This window comes from Salvelinus alpinus, chromosome 7 (assembly GCF_045679555.1).
Source record: "Salvelinus alpinus chromosome 7, SLU_Salpinus.1, whole genome shotgun sequence".
NCBI lineage: Eukaryota > Metazoa > Chordata > Actinopteri > Salmoniformes > Salmonidae > Salvelinus > Salvelinus alpinus.
The window spans coordinates 23,622,585-23,643,847 of record NC_092092.1 but is presented as its reverse complement, the minus strand read 5'-3'; the positions used below and the strand labels follow the sequence as shown (position 1 = coordinate 23,643,847).

Genomic DNA, 21,263 nt, shown 5'->3' with positions numbered 1-21,263 from the left:
TAAACACTTAGCTAACACTCAAGTTCAAGTTTCAAGTTTTAATGTCACGTGCACATGTACAGTGAAATACCTTTCTTGCAAGCTCTAAACCCAACAGTGCAGTGATCAATATCAATGTAGCACTAAAAAATAACATAAGGTAGAACAAAAACACACTAGAAATAAAAATAAGAAATATGAAGAGCACAAGAAAGTAAGCATCTATATAACAGGGTCAGTTCTAATACCATATTTATAATGTGCAGGGATACTGGAGTAATAGAGGTAGATATGTATAGGGGATAGATGACTTGGCATCAGGATGTATGATAAACAGAGTAGCAGCAGCGTAAATTAAGATTGTATGTGAGTGTGTGTGAGTGTGTGTGAGTGTGCGTAGAGTCAGTATAAGTGTGGATGTTATATGTGTTTTTTCGGTTAGAGGTGATGTTCCCTACCCTCACTACCTGGGGTTGGCCCGTCAGGAAGTCCAGGATCCAGTTGCAGAGGGAGGTGTTCAGTCCCAGGGTCCTAAACTTGGTGACGAGCTTGGAGGGGACAACGGTGTTGAAAGTTGAGCTGTAGTCAATGAACAGCGTTCTCACATAGGTATTCCTCGTATCTACGTGGGTGAGGGCAGAGTGGAGTGCAGTGCGTCGTCTATGGATCTGTTGGGGTGGTATGCAAATTGGAGTGGGTCTAGGGTGTCTGGGATGATGGAGTTGGTGTGTTCCATAACTAGCCTTTCAAACCACTTCATGACTACAGATGTGAGTGCTACAGGGAACAGAAATGATGGTAGTCATCTTAAAACATGTGGGTAGTAGAACACTTAGCTAACACTCAACACAGCCATCAAGATGTTCTCTCCATTCGCTCATTCTCATCAACTGAAGCGGAACAATGACAGAAATTATAAAGGAAACGTTTAGAAATTATTTTTGAAAAAATATTATTGTCAATGGAATAGTCCTGTTTACTGGTATACTAGAAGGGATTAGGATAGGGAATAGGGTTTACTGTAAATGATCTGAATAGGGGCATCGACAATAGGAATATTGATTACTTGATAGCTGAGAAACTTCAATGATGAGCTTGCAGATGCAGTATGTCCATATCCTAACACTTACTGAAATACTAGCAACTATCTGATATTGTGTTCTATTTTCAGTACCAATTGCAAATGCTGCTAGAAGAAGGGTGTCAAACTCATTTTGCCCACGGGCCGCAATTCGTCTTCACCGAGGTCCAGAGGGCTGCATTGAAAATTAGTTACATTTCCTTGCAGTAAAAATTTGCAAAAATAGTCCTCAATCCATTGTTTCTGGAATTGTCAATGCTCCCTGTCTAGCTTTAATTTCGGTGATTATTAGCAAGCTGGACACAGAAAATAAACAGTATGAATGTAGGTTCATTATAATTTCTACACAGTTTCGATTTGGCTTTAGTTCTTTTAAATAATCCTCAATTTGTCCCACCACCCAAAAAATAATTTAAAAAATATATATATACACTACCGTTAAAAGGTTTTAGAACACCTACTCATTCAAGGGTTTTCTTTATTTTTACTATTTTCTACATTGTAAAATAATAGTGAAGACATCAAATTTATGAGATAACACATATGGAATTACATAGTAACCAAAATGTTTTATTTGAGATTCTTCAAATAGCCACCCTTTGCATTGATGACAGCTTTGTACACTCTTGGCATTCTCTCAACCAGCTTCATGAGGAATGCTTTTCCAACAGTCTTGAAGGAGTTCCCACATATGCTGAGCACCTATTGGCGGCTTTTCCTTCACTCTGCGTTACAACTCATCCAAAACCATCTCAATTGGGTTGAGATCGGGTGATTGTGGAGGCCAGGTCATCTGATGTAGCACTCCATAACTCTCCTTATTGGTCAAATAACCCTTATACAGCCTGGAGGTGTGTTTTGGGTCATTGTCCTGTTGAAAAACAAATGATAGTCCCACTAAGCGTGAAACCAGATGGAATGGCGTATCGCTGCAGAATGCTGTGGTAGCCATGCTGGCTAAGTGTGCCTTGAAATAAATCACAGACAGTGTCACCAGCAAAGCACCTCCACACCATCACACCTCCTCCTCCATACTTCACGGTGGGAACCACACATGCAGAGATCATCCATTCACCTACTCTGCGTCTCAAAAAGACACAGCGGCTGGAACCAAAAATGGCAAATTTGGACTCCACCAGACTAATATACATTGCCCAAGCAAGTCTCTTCTTATTATTGTTGATGTACTTTAGTAGTGGTTTCTTTACAGCAATTCAACCATGAAGGCCTGATTCACGCAGTCTCCTTTGAACAGTTGATGTTGAGATGTGCCTGTTACTTGAACTCTGTGAAGCATTTATTTGGGCTGCAATCTGAGGTGCAGTTAACTCTAATGAACTTATCCTCTGCAGCAGAGGTAACTCTGGGTCTTCCTTTCCTGTGGCGGTCCTCATTAGAGCCAGTTTCATCATAGAGCTTGATCATTTTTGCGACTGCGCTTGAGGAAACTTTCAGAGTTCTTTCAGAAATTTTTCGGATTGATTGACCTTGATGTCTTAAAGTAATGATGGACTGTTGTTTCTCATTGCTTATTTGAGCTGTTCTTGCCATAATATGGACCAAGTAAGGCTATCTTATGTATACCACCCCTACGTTGTCACAACACAACTGATTGCCTCAAACGCATTAAGGAAAGAAATTCCACAAATTAACTTTTAACAAGGCACACCTGTTAATTGAAATGCATTCCAGGTGACTACCTCATGAAGCTGGTTGAGAGAATGCCAAGAGTGTGCAAAACTGTCATCAAGGCAAAGGGTGGCTACTTTGAAGAATCTCAAATATAAAATATATTTTGATTTGTTTAAAACTTTTTTGGTTACTATATGAGTCCATATGTGTTATTTCATAGTTTTGATGTCTTCACTATTATTCTACAATGTAGAAAATAGTAAAAAATTAAGAAAAACCCTTGAATGAGTATGTGTGTCCAAACTTTTGACTGGTGCTGTATATATACTGTATATATATATATATATATATTTATTTTTACTCAAACCACCCACTGGTCAGATTGGACCCCCTCTCACGAGTCCACGGGCCTTATGTTTGACACCCCTGGCCTAAAATACCTCTCAAAACAAATTAAGCACATCTGAATAACCACAAGTTTTCTTTTGCCCATCTGGAAAACATAAATTGATCAGCCCCTCATTTTCTACGAAGTGCACACACACACACATGTACACGCACGCACACACGTCTTGTGCACCGTTTTCTCTGAACCATGTAAAGCTAACACAAACAAACAGAGCTCCTGACTCACGTCAACATGACGTGTTGATGTTACACCCCTGAAAAAGGGGAGAAAGAATATACATCTACTCTGCACCATTGTGGGCCCCCTCCACTTTCCCCAGTGAGTCAATGAACCATGAGGTAGGTGCAGATAAGATGGATCCAGTTATATTGTGGGCTCTGAGAGGATAGACAGTGTTGATGTTGTCAGCAGCTAAACTAATAGGAGACACTCCGATACCATGCCTCTGTTTTGACACTGAACTGAACATTTGACACTGAACATTAACCACTCCGTCAGAGATAATGGACACACACACACACACACACATGCACACACACACACACACACACACACACACACACACACACACACACACACACACACACACACACACACACACACACACACACACACACACACACACAACATGCACACACACACAACATGCACATACACACTAATGCACACACAGATGCACACACACATTCGCAGGCCAGTGGCTGGATTACAATAGCATGATATAAAACAGTAGTAGAAATATGAAAACGAATGATTTGAGTTTTGTTCTTTTAACCATGATGCAACTCATCATGATTTTTTGAGCATTTCTTATACCAATAGACTATTCGAAGAGGGAAGCAAGCTCTTTCTTACTGAATGTTAATTACAGCAGACCAATTGAACTCATGGGTGGTTTGAAAGAAGAGCGAACACGTGACGGCATTACATCCTGACCAGACCGGACACGACGCGTGCACGAGCATCTCAAAATAAATTTAGAAATCCATGTTATTCAATTATTGCAACCACACTGCTCGCGCACGCCAACGAGCGTCTGCGTTGCCAAGGGCTAAGATAGACGTCATTCCTATTTCTGACGCAGATCGCGCTGCAATTCCTGCCTCTCCCATCTCCTCATTGGTTTATAGAAGCAGGTACCCACGTGTCATCTCCTCATTGGTTATACCCACGTGGGTGATTGAAAGACAAAATGTTATGCCGGTTGTCGTGGTAATACTATGAAAGTGTAGATGCCAATCACCATATAAGTTCAAATATGAAAAAGCCTGGAAGGAGGAGAGATGACTAGAAATTATTCGGTTGGCCGTTTTATGTGTGGATTAATTGTCGGAGTAGAGGACCTTGTGCATTTCAGGTAAAATAACAACTCAATGTTTATATCCCAGGACAAATTAGCTAGCAAAAGCAAGCTAGCTAAATATGACAAATTAGCTAGCAAGTGCAAGCTAACTAGGAACCCAAACCGGCTGCGCGCGTGCGCCATTGTGCGCTATCGTGCATACATTTATTTTGTTCCCCTACACCAAACGCGATCACGACACGCAGGTTAAAATATCAAAACAAATTCTGAACCAATGACATTAATTTGGGGACAGGTCGCAAAGCATTAAACATGTATGGCAATTTAGCTAGTTAGCTTGCACTTGCTAGCTAATTTGTCCTATTTAGCTAGCTTGCTGTTGCTAACTAATTTGTCCTGGGATATAAACATTGAGTTGTTATTCTACTCCGACAATTAATCCACACATAAAACGGCCAACCGAATCGTTGGCAACACTAGAGAGAGAAAGAGGAGGTAGGCAAATAACATTTGGGGAGATATTATGAAAGGTATATATGCATCAGCCTACTAATTATACAAATATGCCCTATTATATTATAAAATTTAAATTAAATTCGCTAGCCTATACTTGTAACTTTGTATGTTCTCTTCTGCTTTATCATTGTTTGAACGATGTGTGTAATTCCAGTCCATAAAATACAGTATAATACAAGTTTCATGTATTTACGCAAGAGAGCATATAGCTAGTTACATCTATGGACTTTTATGTTTTTCTGTTGTGCGTAATGTGCAGGAGCCTATATCATATAGCCTGTATTGGATAACTGCACAATAATTTTGGCTTTTTGGGGCTTGGGCTCATAAAATGTATTTAATATATGGCTCATCAGGTTCAGGTAGCATCTGGTTTGAATTTTCATGGTGATCAAAGCTCTAATCAAATCCAGACATATTTATATGCTTTATAATGCTTTTGAATGACATTTCTGGTTTTGGCGGGAAATACCTGGTTACCTGGGAGAAAAGTGATTTATTCTCAGGATGGAACATTTGTAAAGTACGGGAAGATATTCAACCCTAGCATGCACCAAAAAGCAGAGCTTAAATGTTAACACCAGAGCTTCTATATTTTACACCTTCCAGAGCCCACTTTCACTGCTCTGTTACTGGTTCCAGCATTACCGGAGCCTAGGTGATGTGATTCTTCCCTCTCACTCTCCTGCTTTTCTTCTGCTTCACTGTTACAAAAGACACACATATAGTACGCCTGAGCACATAGGCTACATGACGATAACTCTCTTGCGTCTGATAGTAAATGCCTTCCATATGCTTGGCAATGTTGATTCGATTAGGGGAAGAATAATAAAGATGAATGATTTCACCCTTTCTTTTTCTTCACCATTTTTTGCATTACACACATGGCTTGCTTATAGGAGCCGTGATAACTTGTCACGGCCGTCGTAGGGAGGAGACCAAGGCGCAGCGTGATAAGCGTACATTCTTCTTTATTTAAAGAATGAACACTCAACAAAACTAACAAAATAACAAAACGTGAAGCTAATATTGCTAGTGCAGACAGGCAACTAAACATAGAATAAGAACCCACAAAACCAAACGGGAAAATGGCAACCTAAATATGATCCCCAATCAGAGACAACGATAAACAGCTGCCTCTGATTGGGAACCAATTCAGGCCACCATAGACATACATATGCCTAGACTTACCAACACCCCATGACATACAAAAAACCCTAGACGATACAAAACAAGCATACCCACACTCGTCACACCCTGACCTAACCAAAATAATAAAGAAAACATAGATAACTAAGGTCAGGGCGTGACATAACTGTAGAGTACTGCCTCCAGTTCAGCATGTGTCAGTCAGCTCGATACACCCAAGCTATAGACTTGAAATAGTTTCTTTGTATTTTTATTGATTAAGGATCCCCATTAGCTGCTGCCAAGGCACAGTTACTGTATATACAGTTTAAAATATTACATGACATTACAGTTCATAACACTTACAATACATTTAGTGTGTTCCCTCAGACCGCTACTCCACTATCACATATTTACATTACAGTGTGTGTAGAGTGCGTATCTTATCATGTGTATGTGTGTCTGTGCCTGTGTGTCTCTTCACAGTCCCTGCTGTTCCATAAGGTGTATTTTTATCTGTTTTTTCAAATCTGATTCTACTGCTTGCATCAGTTATCTGATGTGGAATAGAGCTCCATGTAGCCATGGCTCTATGTAGTACTGTGCACCTCCCATAGTCTGTTCTGGACTAGATGATTGTGAAGAGACCTTTGGTGGCATGTCTTGTGGTCTATGCATGGGTGTCCAAGCTGTAGAAAGTTTATCAGTAGAAAGATAACAGCATGGTACCACCCCTCTCTGGGGCTGTGTGTGACAAACAGCTGGAGGAGTACAAAACAGAATTCCAAGAAATAGTGCACTATTACCACTGTGTATGAAAGGAAACATGAATTGCAGTCATATACTAACAAATCTACACAGTTGCCTTAAAAGTTGCTAACTACATTTTATGAAGCGGTACTTTTTCAGACAAAGGGCTCTCCACACCTTTAAATGCGCACAATGCCTTATTTCCTTGGTATGTGTTTGTTATTCAACACCGTCCTCCTGCATCTGCATTAATAGGCTCAACGCGAGTCAAGATTTCAAACCTAATTTGTTTTGAGTACTGTGTGCTGTATTTTGTCGAACACACCCAAGTCAAGCCCTGTATTCTGAACAAGTCTCTTTTCACATGGCAAGGGAAGACAAGACAGTTAGATTCAGGCATTTGTTGTTTGTCCCCAAGCATCATTAATGAGTCTGTGATGAAGGATTCCTGAATAAGGTTTTAAAGGTGGAACAGAAGAGTTTCAGTGCTGCCGCTCTTATTAATGTGTTATGAAGGGCAGAGGAACTGGACAGTGGGAGCGTATTCTTAAACAATAGCAGGTCTTACAGTCTGTTGTGCAATCCTTTTACTGGGTCCCTATTAGTGCACCAGACTTGAATGGTTCCGTGATGTTAACTGAGTTTCGTGGATGGAGCTGTAGTCTAGACTCATAGCCTCTAAGGCTCCATAATAAACCAAAACCAGAAACATCATAGGCCTACTCATTGTAGGAATAAAGGTGCTCTGATTAAAATCCATCATTGCAAGCATAGCTTCGCCGCAGCTCTTTATTGAAATCAAAGGAACTCAAAACACAATTTTGTAGCGCTTTGTAGAGTTCAGGACCCCATCAACATTAGGAAGCAGCTGGAACCATGGCGACCAACAAAACTATGGAATAGGAGGTGAATGCAATGAAAACATTGTGGCCTGCTTAGTTAACACAGACTCTTTCGCCCATGCAAAATGTGAGCCAACCTCTTCCTCTAGCAGTGAAAGGGACCATGTTAGGTGTCATGTCTTTTTCATTGGCCCGGCTGGCTGGCACATGGTTTCTTGAATCCCTGGTTGACACAGTAGTACAGTTTATTCTGGTTTACCTGTGGGCGAGGGTTGCTAGGTGATAGCTCCCATGTGGTGCTTCTCCCCAAAGCCATATTATCCTACACAGTTCTATTGTATAAAAGAGTTAATACCTACTTTATAGAAGTAACACAAACAGGTCATCATAATTTCATTCCCACATATCAAATTTACTGTTTATGCTACAAAACTAATTTGATAGAGGTTTTAGACTGGATAACTACTACCATACCGCCTGTATGGTCTACTAGATCATTCACCTACTTCAGCACTATATCATTATTTATCTCAGTGTAATTTTCACCCTTCAATATAACAACCATTTAATATTATCTTCACATTGTACAAATGGAATGTGTGCTGTAGTTCTAATAGTTCTAATCTTATTGATGACATAAGCCAAATATATGAACCATTACAAGAAAGGTATGAAACCATGGCATGGGAGAGGAGGAGGTGTGCATTTAGAACTGTGTTATTAATAGGGCTTTAGACTACTTCAACTGATCGTTTCTTACTTCAATAGAGCTTTCCTGCTTTCTGTCAGCCGTTGCCACTAACTGTCATCTGACTGTTTTTTTTTGGTTTGTCAATGCCCCTGCTGAGTAGCCATTGGAGAAGGAATATGGTGGGAGATACTGATAAAAACTAAAGCAGTAAAAAGGGGCGGAGCAATTAAGGTAGCTTCCCCCCGAGGTTAGTCTAACGTAGTGGTAACCACACCAACAACGGCCACCTTTAAAGCTCATTGGAGGTGATTAGAACAGATATAGCCCTTGGTTCACTCCAGACCTGACTGCCCTTGACCAGCACAAAAACATCCTGTGGTGGACTGCAATAGCATCGAATAGTCCCCGCGATATGCAACTGTTCAGGGAAGTCAGGAACCAATACACACAGTCAGTCAGGAAAGCAAAGGCTAGCTTTTTCAAACAGAAATTTGCATCATGTAGCTCTAACTCCAAAAAGTTTTGGGACACTATAAAGTCCATGGAGAACAAGAGCACCTCCTACCAGCTGCCCACTGCACTGAGGCTAGGCGACACGGTCACCACCGATAAATCCATGATAATCGAAAATTTCAATAAGCATTTCTCTACGGCTGGCCATGCTTTCCTCCTGGCTACTCCAACCCCGACCAACAGCTCTGCACCCCTCGCAGCTACTTGCCCGAGCCTCCTCCGCTTCTCCTTCACCCAAATCCAGATCGCAGATGTTCTGAAAGAGCTGGAAAACCTGGACCCGTACAAATCAGCTGGGCTAGACAATCTGGACCCTCTCTTTCTAAAATTATCCGCCGCCATTGTTGCAACCCCTATTACCAGTCTGTTCAACCTCTCTTTCATTTCGTTCGAGATCCCTAAAGATTGGAAAGCTGCCGCGGTCATCCCCCTCTACAAAGGGGGTGACACTCTAGACCCAAACTGTTACAGACCTATATCCATCCTGCCCTGACTTTCTAAAGTCTTTGAAAGCAAAGTTAATAAACAGAATACTGACCATTTCGAATCCCACCGTACCTTCTCCGCTGTGCAATCCGGTTTCCGAGCTGGTCACGGGTGCACCTCAGCCACGCTCAAGGTACTAAACAATATCATAACCGCCATCGATAAAAGACAGTACTGTGCAGCCGTCTTCAGCGACCTGGTCAAGGCTTTCGACACTGTCAATCACCATATTCTTATTGGCAGACTCAATAGCCTTGGTTTCTCAAATGACTGCCTTGCCTGGTTCACCAACTACTTCGTAGATAGAGTTCAGTGTGTAAAATCGGAGGGCCTGTTGTCCGGACCTCTGGCACTCTCCATAGGGTTCAATTCTCGGGCCGACTGTTTTCTCTGTGTATATCAACGATGTCGCTCTTGCTGCGGGTGATTCTCTGATCCACCTCTATGCAGACGACACCATTCTTTATACTTCTGGCCCTTCTTTGGACACTGTGTTAACTAACCTCCAAACGAGCTTCAAACGAGCTTCAATGCCATACAAATGAGCTTCAATGCCATACAACACTCCTTCCGTGGCCTCCAACTGCTCTTAAACGCTAGCAAAACCAAATGCATGCATTTCAACCGTTCGCTGCCCGCACCCGCCCGCCCGACTAGCATCACTACTCTGGACGGTTCTGACCTAGAATACGTGGACAACTACAAATACCTAGGTGTCTGGCTAGACTGTAAACTCTCCTTCCAGACTCATATCAAACATCTCCAATCCAAAATCAAATCTAGAATCGGCTTTCTATTTCGCAACAAAGCCTCCTTCACTCACGCCGCCAAACTTACCCTAGTAAAACTGACTATCCTACCGATCCTCGACTTCGGCGATGTCATCTACAAAATAGCTTCCAATACTCTACTCAGCAAATTGGATGCAGTCTATCACAGTGCCGTCCGTTTTGTTACCAAATCACCTTATACCACCCACCACTGCGACCTGTATGCTCTAGTCGGCTGGCCCTCGCTACATATTCGTCGCCAGACCCACTGGCTCCAGGTCATCTACAAGAGTATGCTAGGTAAAGCTCCGCCTTATCTCAGCTCACTGGTCACGATAACAACACCCACCCGTAGCACGCGCTCCAGCAGGTATATCTCACTGGTCATCCCCAAAGCCAACACCTCCTTTGGCCGCCTTTCCTTCCAGTTCTCTGCTGCCAGTGACTGGAACGAATTGCAAAAATCACTGAAGCTGGAGACTTACATTTCCCTCACTAACTTTAAACATCAGATATCTGAGCAGCTAACCGATCGCTGCAGCTGTACATAGTCCATCTGTAAATAGCCCACCCAATCTACCTACCTCATTCCCATATTGTTTTTATTTACTTTGCTGCTCTTTTGCACACCAATATCACTACTTACATACCATCATCTGCTCATCTTCATCTGCTCATCTATCACTCCAGTGTTAATCTGCTAAATTGTAATTACTTTGCTACTACGGCCTATTTATTGCCATACCTCCTCATGCCATTTGCACACACTGTATTTCTTTTCTTTCTATTGTGTTATTGACTGTACGTTTGTTTATTCCATGTAACTCTGTGTTGTTGTTTCTGTCGCACTGCTTTGCTTGATCTTGGCCAGGTCGCAGTTGTAAATGAGAACTTGTTCTCAACTAGCTCACCTGGTTAAATAAAGGTGAAATTAAAAAAATTATTAAAAAAGGGGCCTTAACCGCTCTAAAGCCTCCCTCCTGTATAAAGAGAGAGAGGAGAAACCAAACTGGACCACTGAACATGGCAGCTAGCCAGAGGAAGGCAGGTAATATACTGGCCTCTAAACAAAAATAAACAAAATTCTATTCTGAGTAGGTGAAGAGAGGGGAATAAGAATCAGGTTAAAAAAACCTTGTCTACAGTACATCCAAAATGGCACCCTTATCCCTTTATAGTGCACTACATAGGGAATAGGGTGCCATTTTGGATGCACTCCTTGGCTCCTGGACCTTTGCCTCCTGGGGGTGATCAGACTGGCTATTGTTAACTATGCCTTGGGCTCTGTAGCTCTGTAGCCACCACTCTCCTCCTCAGTGGGAGATCTATTTTTATGGGATGTGTTTCATACATAAACAACACCTGGCCGATAGGCATGCATTTCTATACAAACAAAGTTTAAAAAAAACTTGATTTACCACAATACTTGGGAGTGGTAGCAAAATGACTCAGTAGCCCCTCTCTGCCTCTCGATTTAAAACAAAGGAACATTCAGCTGAGGTAAAGGGGGGCCACAACTTTTCCCTATAAGAAGTCTTCCCTGACCCACTTGCGCTCAACATAAGGCAGTACGCTAAGAGTTCATAAAGAACTTAAGAATACACCTTTAAATCCTTGACTCATCTTGGCACCACACTGGAAGCTTTAGCTAGCTGCTTCCAAAGCGGAGCATATCTCTGTCATTGGCTCTGACTGCTGCTACTCAAGCTGTTGGGAAGCTGCATGCGTGTTGTATTAAACTGACAGACAGCCGCTTCTGCAAGTCATCATAATAGGGTTTTAAAACAGACTAGGAGGGAGGGGATGGTGGGAACTGGGAAGGGAAATCGCTGCTGGAGGAACTGCTCACAAAGCTACCCTTTCAAGAAGTGTGTGTGTGGAGGGGTTCAGACAGATACCATAAAAGGACCCTCAATACAAATGATTCTTACATAACAGTGAGTGAATAATCTAATAGCAGTCAGTCAGTAGGGGTCTCTTGTGGGATTGAGGATGTGTGGTTGAGAGAGGGAAGAATTCGTCATCTGTGACTTTCGGTAGTTAGTCTGCCTCAGTTCCTGGTTCACACGTGAGCGGGGCAGAGCGAGAGAGAGGCAGGGAGCTGGTGTGCTGGTGTCACTGGTTGTTAATGAAAACACAGTTTAGAGGGAATCATGGCAGACAGACAGGCAGGCAGGCAGGCAGGCAGGCAGGCAGACAGGCAGACAGACAGACAGACAGACAGACAGACAGACAGACAGACAGACAGACAGACAGACAGACAGACAGACAGACAGACAGACAGACAGACAGACAGACAGACAGACAGACAGACAGACAGACAGACAGACAGACAGACAGACAGGCAGGCAGGCAGGCAGGCAGGCAGGCAGGCAGGCAGGCAGGCAGACTGGCAGACAGACTGGCTCAGTTGGAGCAGCAGACCGTTGACAGGTTGATATGCAAGAACGGCCCTGACCCACAGGAGCCAGCTCAAAGTCACAGAGAATATGGATTACAACCAATTTTTCAGAATGCTCTGGACTGAAGCTTTCATCACAGTGTGACCCATGAGTTGTTGGGGGATTGTGTACTGAGATTGTATGCCTATGAAGTATGAATTAGACCTATTCTTAAGTGAAGAGAGAACGTATAGGCCTAGGACTCTGAGGTGTCTATGTCCCACCTGGTCCACTGTCACCAAGACAGGAGCAGCTGGTGTCAGCAATGATCAAGCTATTTATCCCTAACCATTTAAGCAATTCACCATGAGAAAAAAGGTCTGATGACATCATGATCACTTTTGTTTCATGCACAGCAAATTCTCCAGTGTTAAATCAACAGTGAGAGTTTTAAATTAACAATGAAAGTGTGGACCCATATAGACACTGGAAAGTGTTAAATTAACACACTGCTTGGTGTAAAGCTTTATTTCCTAGAGTGCCTTGCCTTTTGAGTGAATTGTAGAGTTACCACCCATGACCGTATTTCTTAGTGACAGACACATGATCGTTGCATATACAGTAGCTGCCATGGTGCCCTAGTAGCAGCCTAAGCATAGAGCGCCAGTAAATCTGTACATATACTGAGTGTACAAAGCATTAGGAACACCTTCCTAATATTGAGTTGCACCTACTTTTGCTTTCAGAACAACCTCAATTCTTTGGGGCATGGACTCTACAAGGTGTCGAAAGCATTCCACAGGGATGCTGGCCCATGTTGACTCCAATGCTTCCCACAGTTGTGTCAAGTTGGCTGGATGTCCTTTGGGTGGTGGACCTTTCTTTATAGACACGGAAACTGTTGAGTGTGAAAAATACAGCCGCGTTGCAGTTCTTGACACACTCAAACCGGTGTGCCTGGCACCTACTACCATACCCCGTTCAAAGGCACTTAAATATTTTGTCTTGCCCATTCACCCTCTGAATGGCACACATACACAATCCATGTCTAAATTGTCTCAAGGCTTAAAAATACTGATTGAACCGGTCTCTTCCCCTTCATCTACACTGACTGAAGTGGATTTAACAGGTGACATCAATAAGGGATAATAGCTTTCACCTGGTCAGTCTGTCATGGAAAGAGCAGAATGTTTTTGGCTTGCTAGCTAGCTAGCTGGCTAATGTTTTGTTTGAAAAATGCTTTTGGACACTTTTTTGTTTCACCTACCAATTCCTGATCTTTTGAGAACATAATTTGAGGAGTCGATTGAAGCGTGAGAGGAATGGAAAATAAAGGAATACAGCAGTGCTGAGGCAAAGGGCTCATAGTGACGACGACTGGCTTCTATTCTGAACTTTGTGTGGTGAGCTTTCTGGCGCCCAAAGCTGCTGAGGCGTCACCCAAGTTGGTGCTACACAGAGAGGAAGAGGAGAAGTCCAGTGGCTATAAGAGTCCGGCTGGTGCCCTGACTTTCCCTCTACAAGATCATCAGCAGACGCCATCACCATCATCTACTATCCTCTGACCAGCTCCCTACACTCAAGCCATAAACTGACCCTCACCATCTTCGGAGAAAGCAGCTTTCATGATATATTGATTGTTTTGTTTTTAAGTGCTTGAAGATTCTATGAAAAGTGCTGTAGAAATGTAATAAATTATTATTATTATTATTTTCAGTCCTACGGGCTTCACCAAGTGAGATCCTGAGTGAATATGTTATCATTAAAATGTAATTATTTAACCCAATACAATACATATTTCATAAGGCCTTATTTTGAGGGCCTACAGCAAAGGGAAAATGTGAGAGTGCGTAGATCCACGAAGGAATTATATATAAAACGAGAAAAATATTCATGCTGTTTGTATGTGGCTGCTATGAAAGTGAACTGTGTTTGTGTGTGATCACGGGTGTATACATTCCGCCTAAATAAATGGAAGCAAACAGAATGAAACAGGAATAAACATACCTGAATTTGTCCAATAGAAACTCTCGATGCAGGCAAGAGTGTGCATGGGGGTATTTAATGTGTCACTGTCTGTCACCTTGATTACTCAAATTTTTCTCTCGACCTGTGCACCTGCGTTGTAGACTTTCATTCATAGGCTAGGATGTAGCAACCTCATGATGGGTATAGGGAAAATTTGAGTATCATGTAATAGCCTTAACTTATCGATGTTACATTGACCTGGGTGAATGAAATAAGAATGACTGTCATCCAATATGCTGTAATAGAAATAAGGCCAAACTCATCTTAAATGTCACCGACCGCCACTGCTCTAAACAATTAACTCTGAAAGTTAAACCAAAACCACGCCCATCATTATCATATTTCCCAGCATGCTCTATTGCAGGTTGATTTTTAAGAATTGTTTGTTTCAATATCTATCACAGGGGGCTGCTGAGGGGAGGATGGCTCATAATAATGCCGGAGCAAATGGAATGGCATCATGTATTTGATACCATTCACCTTATTAACACAATTACCTCCCCAATTAAGGTGCCACCAACCTCCTGTGATATCTATGTACATTGATTGATTAATGAATGTTTCTTAAATACAAATGACATACATTTTCTAAACTAACCCAATGTTACTTGCATTTATTGTATTTTTTGCATTTACTGAAATGGTTGTTCCAGTTTAGATGCTTTAGGTCGTCTCATATTTCAATCTTCCCAACCCTGGTAGTCATTCTGAATGAAGGTTGCAGGTGATAAAAAAATCTGAAGGTTGGATATCCCCACTCAGGCTGGATTTCAATAGGAATTAAATCAAACCAAATTATACGTCACTTTGCAAGCCAGCATAATGTGACAGGTTGCGTGAATAACCCAACATGTTGGGTTGTTCGGATTACCCAAGCATGGGTTAATTTAACCATCAATTGTTATTTTTATTCACTTTCATTCTGGGTTGACCATGCAGCTCGTTCTTTTTTAAAGTAATCCATAGATTATTTTCAGGAGGTGTGGCTTATAAGAGGTGTGGCTTTTAGATAGTTATTTTTGGACACCCGTGAGAGTAAATGGCATTCCAGTTGATCGTGTTAAGTTTGTACACGCAATGTTACATTTTCCTTGAATATTATTGCACATTATATAGTCTAATACAAAATATATTTTAAAAAGATTTACATACTGAAACAAAGGGGTTACTATTCCATTGGGGATATCACATTGGGATTTGTATAGGCTTTTAAGGAACTCATACACTTCTGAAAGCTCCATTAAAGCTACAAAAGAGTCAGCGTTCAACCGTAACATGTGATAACAATTCAACAGAACAGGTGCTCCGGAATGACATTTACTCTCATGTGTGGCCAAACATTACTTACTGAAAGCCACGCCCCTACTAAGCCAAGCTTCAATTCTTCCTTGTTCTCCCCAATTTCGTGATACTACGATCTTGTCTTATCGCTGCAACTCCCCAACGGGCTCGGGAGAGGCGAAGGTTGAGTCATGCGTCCTCCAAAACATGACCCACCAAACCGCACTTCTTAACACCCGCTCGCTTAACCAATGTCTCAGAGGAAACACTGTTCAACTGATGACCGAAGTCAGCCTGCAGGTGCCCGACCCACCACAAGGAGTCACTAGAGCACAATGAGCCAAGTAAATACCCCCTAGTCAAACCCTCCCCTAACGACGCTTGGCCAATCGTGCGCCGCCCTATAGGAATCCCGGTCACAGACGGTTGTGACACAGCCAGGGATCAAACCCCAGGCTGTAGTGACACAGGGGCACTGGGATGCTGTGCCTTAAACCACTGCGCCACTCAGGAGGCCCAAGCTTCCAGTTTTCTGATCACCTGGGTCATATCTTAATAACCCAGCATCAACAAACATCAACATGCTCTTTTTAAAAAACAACCCAACTAAGTGATCCAATCCCTGCAACCCAGCAGTTGGGTCATCCTAACCCTAACCCAGTATTTTTTTGAGCGTAAGCCCTGCCCTCAAAATAAGCCCTTATGAAATACATATTATATTGTGTTAAATTTGAATGATAACATATTCACTCTGCATCTCACTTGAAGTCCATAGGACTTAAAATGAATGTACGCAACCATAGCCGCGAGAAGGCCCAGCGCACTACTTTTGTGAAAAATGTGTGCACTGGCTACGTATGTATGCAACAAGCATGTCTCTGTCACTAACAAATTAATGAATGAAAAGCAAGGCAAATAAATCTTTACACTAAGCAATGTGTTAATTCAATACTGTTCAGTGCCAAAGTAAATTTCCTGCAATTGTACACATTTTGCCATGGGGCAGAGTGAATCTTTTCCAATTTTATATCAAATTTCCTGCAAATCTAATCATTTTGCGATGGGGCATAGAAGAAAAAAAATGTACAGCTAATTTCCTGCAATTCTACACATTTTGCCATGACTTATGCCATGTTAATGATATCTGAGTGAGAGTGACTAACAAAATCAATGGGGACTCCATGGAGGTCAGGGCTCCTGGGCACGTGCCCTGCGTTACCGGTCGGTAATCGGCCATGTTTACTACAAGTTTAGATAGCTGGCTAGACTAATTTATCAAACAAAAAATTGTTAACTGACATGGCCAATTGAGTGACTGTCAGTGACTAACATAACAAGATAAACATTGCTGAGGAAAACCACATTTCGAACTTGCACCTTGTGTATTCTACTTTTCTAATTCTCAACAGTAAGTTTAAAAAAAAAAGATTGGGGTGGGGGGGCTCCCTAGCTGCCTGGGGCCCTAAGTGACTGTTTATGTCCTCCTGAGTGGCGCAGTGGTCTAAGGCACTGCTTCTCAGTGCTAGAGGTGTCACTACAGACCCTGGTTTGATTCCAGGCTGTATCACAACCAGCTGTGATTGGGAGTCCCATAGGGCAGGGCACAATTGGCCAAGCGTTGTTCGAGTTTGGCTGGGGTAGGCCATCATTGTAAATAAGAATTTGTTCTTAACTGACTTGCCCAGTAAAATGAAAAATATGCCTGGAGCTTGCCATGCTTTCAGTGTTGATTTAACACTGGGGAATTTGCTGTGTGACAATAAAATGTCTGTCACTCACCTGCAACTCGCACCATGCCACTTCCACAGTAGTCTCTGTGTCCAGTCCTTTATAGACGGTCTTGAACGATCCCCTCCCAATCTCAATGTTGAATTTCAGGTATCTTCCATCAGGTGAGGTGGCCACAGCTTTGGTCTCAATGTCCTCCCTCTCCTCCTGTTCACATTTGCTTTCATACGGACTGCGTGACAACACTTTGTGTGCTTTATTTTGAACAAGCTCATTTTCTGAGTCCGAGCTGGCATCTTGTGTGTTGGGGCTCCGGAGCGAGCTCCAGTTGTTGTCCAGCGGGGTGACGGGGTCCGAGACTTGGGTACAGGGGGGCGTGCTGCCGGTAATGCTCGCGCCCGGGCTGGAGACGGATGGAGACGCCGGTGGAGTATCCGTTTTGTCGTCTTCTTCTACTCTGGCCTCGGTTAACGTTAAAATATTATCCGCTGACCAGGACAGAGCCTTTGATAGCGCCCCGCCATATAGTTGTGGGTCAATGTCCATGTTAATTTTGTGAAGCCCATAAGAGTTTCTCCTGGTCCCCAAATTGTAGGTCAGTGGCATCGACGGGACTCGACCAGATAAGCAGTCATCGTTTAGGTCGACAGAGAGGCTTGGGAAGCCGCGTCCAGCTATTTCAACCTCCGCTTGTGACATTGTAGCGGTTCTTATTCCAATTTCTGAGGATAGAAAATATATATTTTTAAACCCGAAATAATAAAATTAAACCGGGCCGCTACTTTACTAAGACAGCATGCTATTTTACACGTCTTTCAGCAATTGATGCTATTTTACATTGTAGCTTAGTTTAAACGTTCTAGACATTAGCCTACTTGTGGAAAATAATGGTAAAATTTACTTGTGGCACGTAGCCTATTAGAGTACACGAGCTGTAAAAAAGTACTTGTGGCACATAGTTTACAAGACAATTTTTTAATATTTAGGTTACTATCAAAAAAACTATTCTCAATTGAAATAGCCTACCTCAAAATGTGTTCAAATTCGGAAAATTCACATAATACTTCTCAGATAACCCGGGAAAACTGGACCGTCCATCGTCCTTGTACGTGTGAGTTGTCAACCGTATCTCTAGTAAAGGCAAAACCGCTGTCTGTATCAAGAGGGTTGTTCGGATCGTGCGCTCACAGACCCGTGTGTGCTTTCAACGACGCCCCCATAGACAGTCTTCTGTAGCCTACCTGGACAAGATCCTCTTCTTAAATAACTGACTTCATGAGATATAAATCCATTCGTGTGTATATAGCTTATTTTCTTTGGAATAGTTGGTAACACTATTTTCTTGTTCTGAATTAAGAGAAGTGGACAATAAGCACGTCAATTACAAGACTGGTATCAATTCAATTTCAATTCAATTTAAGGGCTTTAAGCTGAACAAGACATTTGACAAGTAAACAGTTTGAATTGAATTCCTAACAGAAATTCCTAACAGACCCCAAACCTTAGCTCTTCTAGCTGCTACTTTTAATTAGCGCCCTACAGGAAACATGACTTGGATTATCTGGATTCGAGCTATGCCCTCACAGGCTCCCACAGTCCACCACATAGGCACAGACAGTGTGTCCTGGGCAAATTACAAGATGTGCTATTCTGTTAAGGTTGTTGTTGGTTTTGTTACAAACTGGATCAAACTGATAGTGCATATGACCAATTATGTATTCATAAACTTTGTTTGAACTCTATTTTCAAGAAGGAATGCATGAATGTGAGAGGGCACAACATGCTTCTGGCAACTCATTCTTCCCTCGTGCAGTTGTCCTTATTCAGTGAAAGAAAGTCAGAGTTATGGGATGTGTCCCAAACAGCAGTCTATTCCCTATAGTGCACTAATTTTGATCAGAGCACCACTATATAGAGAATACAGGGCCATTATGGATGCAGACAAAACATTGTGTGCCATGATGAGAGTGGGAGAGACAGAAAAGGGGGAAAGAGAATAAGGGAGAGCTTGACTCTAGTCGGCTGAAACAAGACACTTGTTATCACTAAGGCCACAGTTAGCCACACCTGTCACACGGACATGCACTACAGGGAGTTATCAGCAAACACACACAAGACTCCCTCAGCTCAGCTGAACCAAGGACCAAGCCTATGGAGACATACCACGTTTTATTTTATTTAGCCTTTATTTAACTAGGCAAATCCGTTAAGAACAAATTCTTATTTACAATGCCGGCCTACCCCGGCCAAACCCTAACCCGGACGACGCTGGGCAATTGTGTGCCACCCTAAAAATGGTTAAGTGTGTGTGTGAACTGTCAGCTAAGCTTCCTGCCATCCAGGACCTCTATACAAGGCGGTGTCAAAGGAAGGCCCTGAAAATTGTCAAAGACTCCAGCCAACCTAGTCATAGACTGCTACTGCACGGCAAGCGGTACCGAAGCGCCAAGTCTTGGTCCAAGAGGCTTCTAAATAGCTTCTACCCCAAAACATGAGACTCCTGAACATCTAAACAAATGGCTACCCAGACTATTTGCATTGCCCCCCCACCCCACCTTTACGCTGCTGCTACTCTCTGTTATTATCTATGCACAGTCACTTTAATAACTCTACCTACATGTACATATTACCTCGACTAACCGGTGCCCCTGCACACTGACTCTGTACCGGAATTTTTTGTATATGGCCTCTCTATTGTTATTTTACTGCTGCTCTTTAATTTTTGGTTACTTTCATTTATTTATTTTTTGCTATTTTTCTTAAAACTGCATTGTTGGTTAAGGGCTTGTAAGTAAGCATTTCACTACAACTATTGTATTCGGCACATGTGACAAATAACATTTGATTTGAATTTGTGAGGTTCTCCAACCCAGCTGGTGACTGTAATAAGATGCTCACCAGAGTAACAGCCCAGTCAGCGTGTCTGTCTAGTGATTCCTGGGAAATTAGTAGCAATACGGTTGTGTAGGCTATATCTTGCTTGCAATAGCTTGGTTACCTAGAGTCTCTGGGCTTGTTCTGATCTACAAATCACTGAGCATCATAAATAACCACTCATTATTATTTGTAGATCAGTCAGTCAGTCTCAAACACAACCTTTAGTATTGTTTTAACAAAATATTAGAAGCTGCAATGTTCTTTCCTATATAAGACTGGTGCACGGCAAGCAGTACCGGTGCGCCAAGTCTAGGACCAAAAGGCTCCTCAACAGCTTCTACCCCCAATCCACAAGACTGCTGAACAATTAATAAATTCACCACCGGACAATTCCCCCCCCCACCCCTTTTGTAAACTGCGGCTACTCGCTGTTTATTATCTATGCATGGTCACTTTACCCCCGCCTACATGTACAAATTAGCTCAACTAACCTGTACCCCCGCACACTGACTCAGTACCGGTGCCCCCTGTATGTAGGCTCATTATTGTTATTCTTTTTGTGTTACTTTTTATTATTACTTTTTATTTTAGTCTACTTGGTATACTTTTTATTTTAGTCTATTTTGTAAATATTTTCTTAACTCTTCTTGAACTGCACTGTTGGTTAAGGGCTTGTAAGTATGCATTTCATGGTAAAGTCTACACTTGTTCTATTCGGCGCATGTGACAAATAAAGTTGATTTGATCATTCATAAAGGTGTAGTAAACGTGTAACTGTATTTATCTTCTGACACTAGGGGGCACTATAATACAACTAATGAATCCAAACTCCCCTGAGCTGAGATACTGTTACATGTTACCACTATTG

The 21,263-nt window shown here is 42.2% G+C and overlaps 1 protein-coding gene across 2 annotated transcripts in view; it reads right to left on the bottom strand.

Annotated features, from left to right (window-relative positions):
- The window catches only part of wnk4a (WNK lysine deficient protein kinase 4a), a 71,426-nt gene extending 50,214 nt beyond the window's left edge, over positions 1 to 21,212 (bottom strand). For both annotated transcript variants that reach the window (XM_071409500.1, XM_071409501.1), the window contains exons 1-2: positions 18,545 to 21,212; positions 17,570 to 18,240 (exon numbers count right to left, since the gene is read on the bottom strand). In XM_071409500.1, the coding sequence (XP_071265601.1) occupies positions 17,570 to 18,217 (648 nt within the window). In that variant the 5' untranslated portion in view covers positions 18,218 to 18,240; positions 18,545 to 21,212. The remainder of the gene's footprint in view (positions 1 to 17,569; positions 18,241 to 18,544) is intronic.
- Between the last annotated feature and the right edge of the window lie 51 nt (positions 21,213 to 21,263).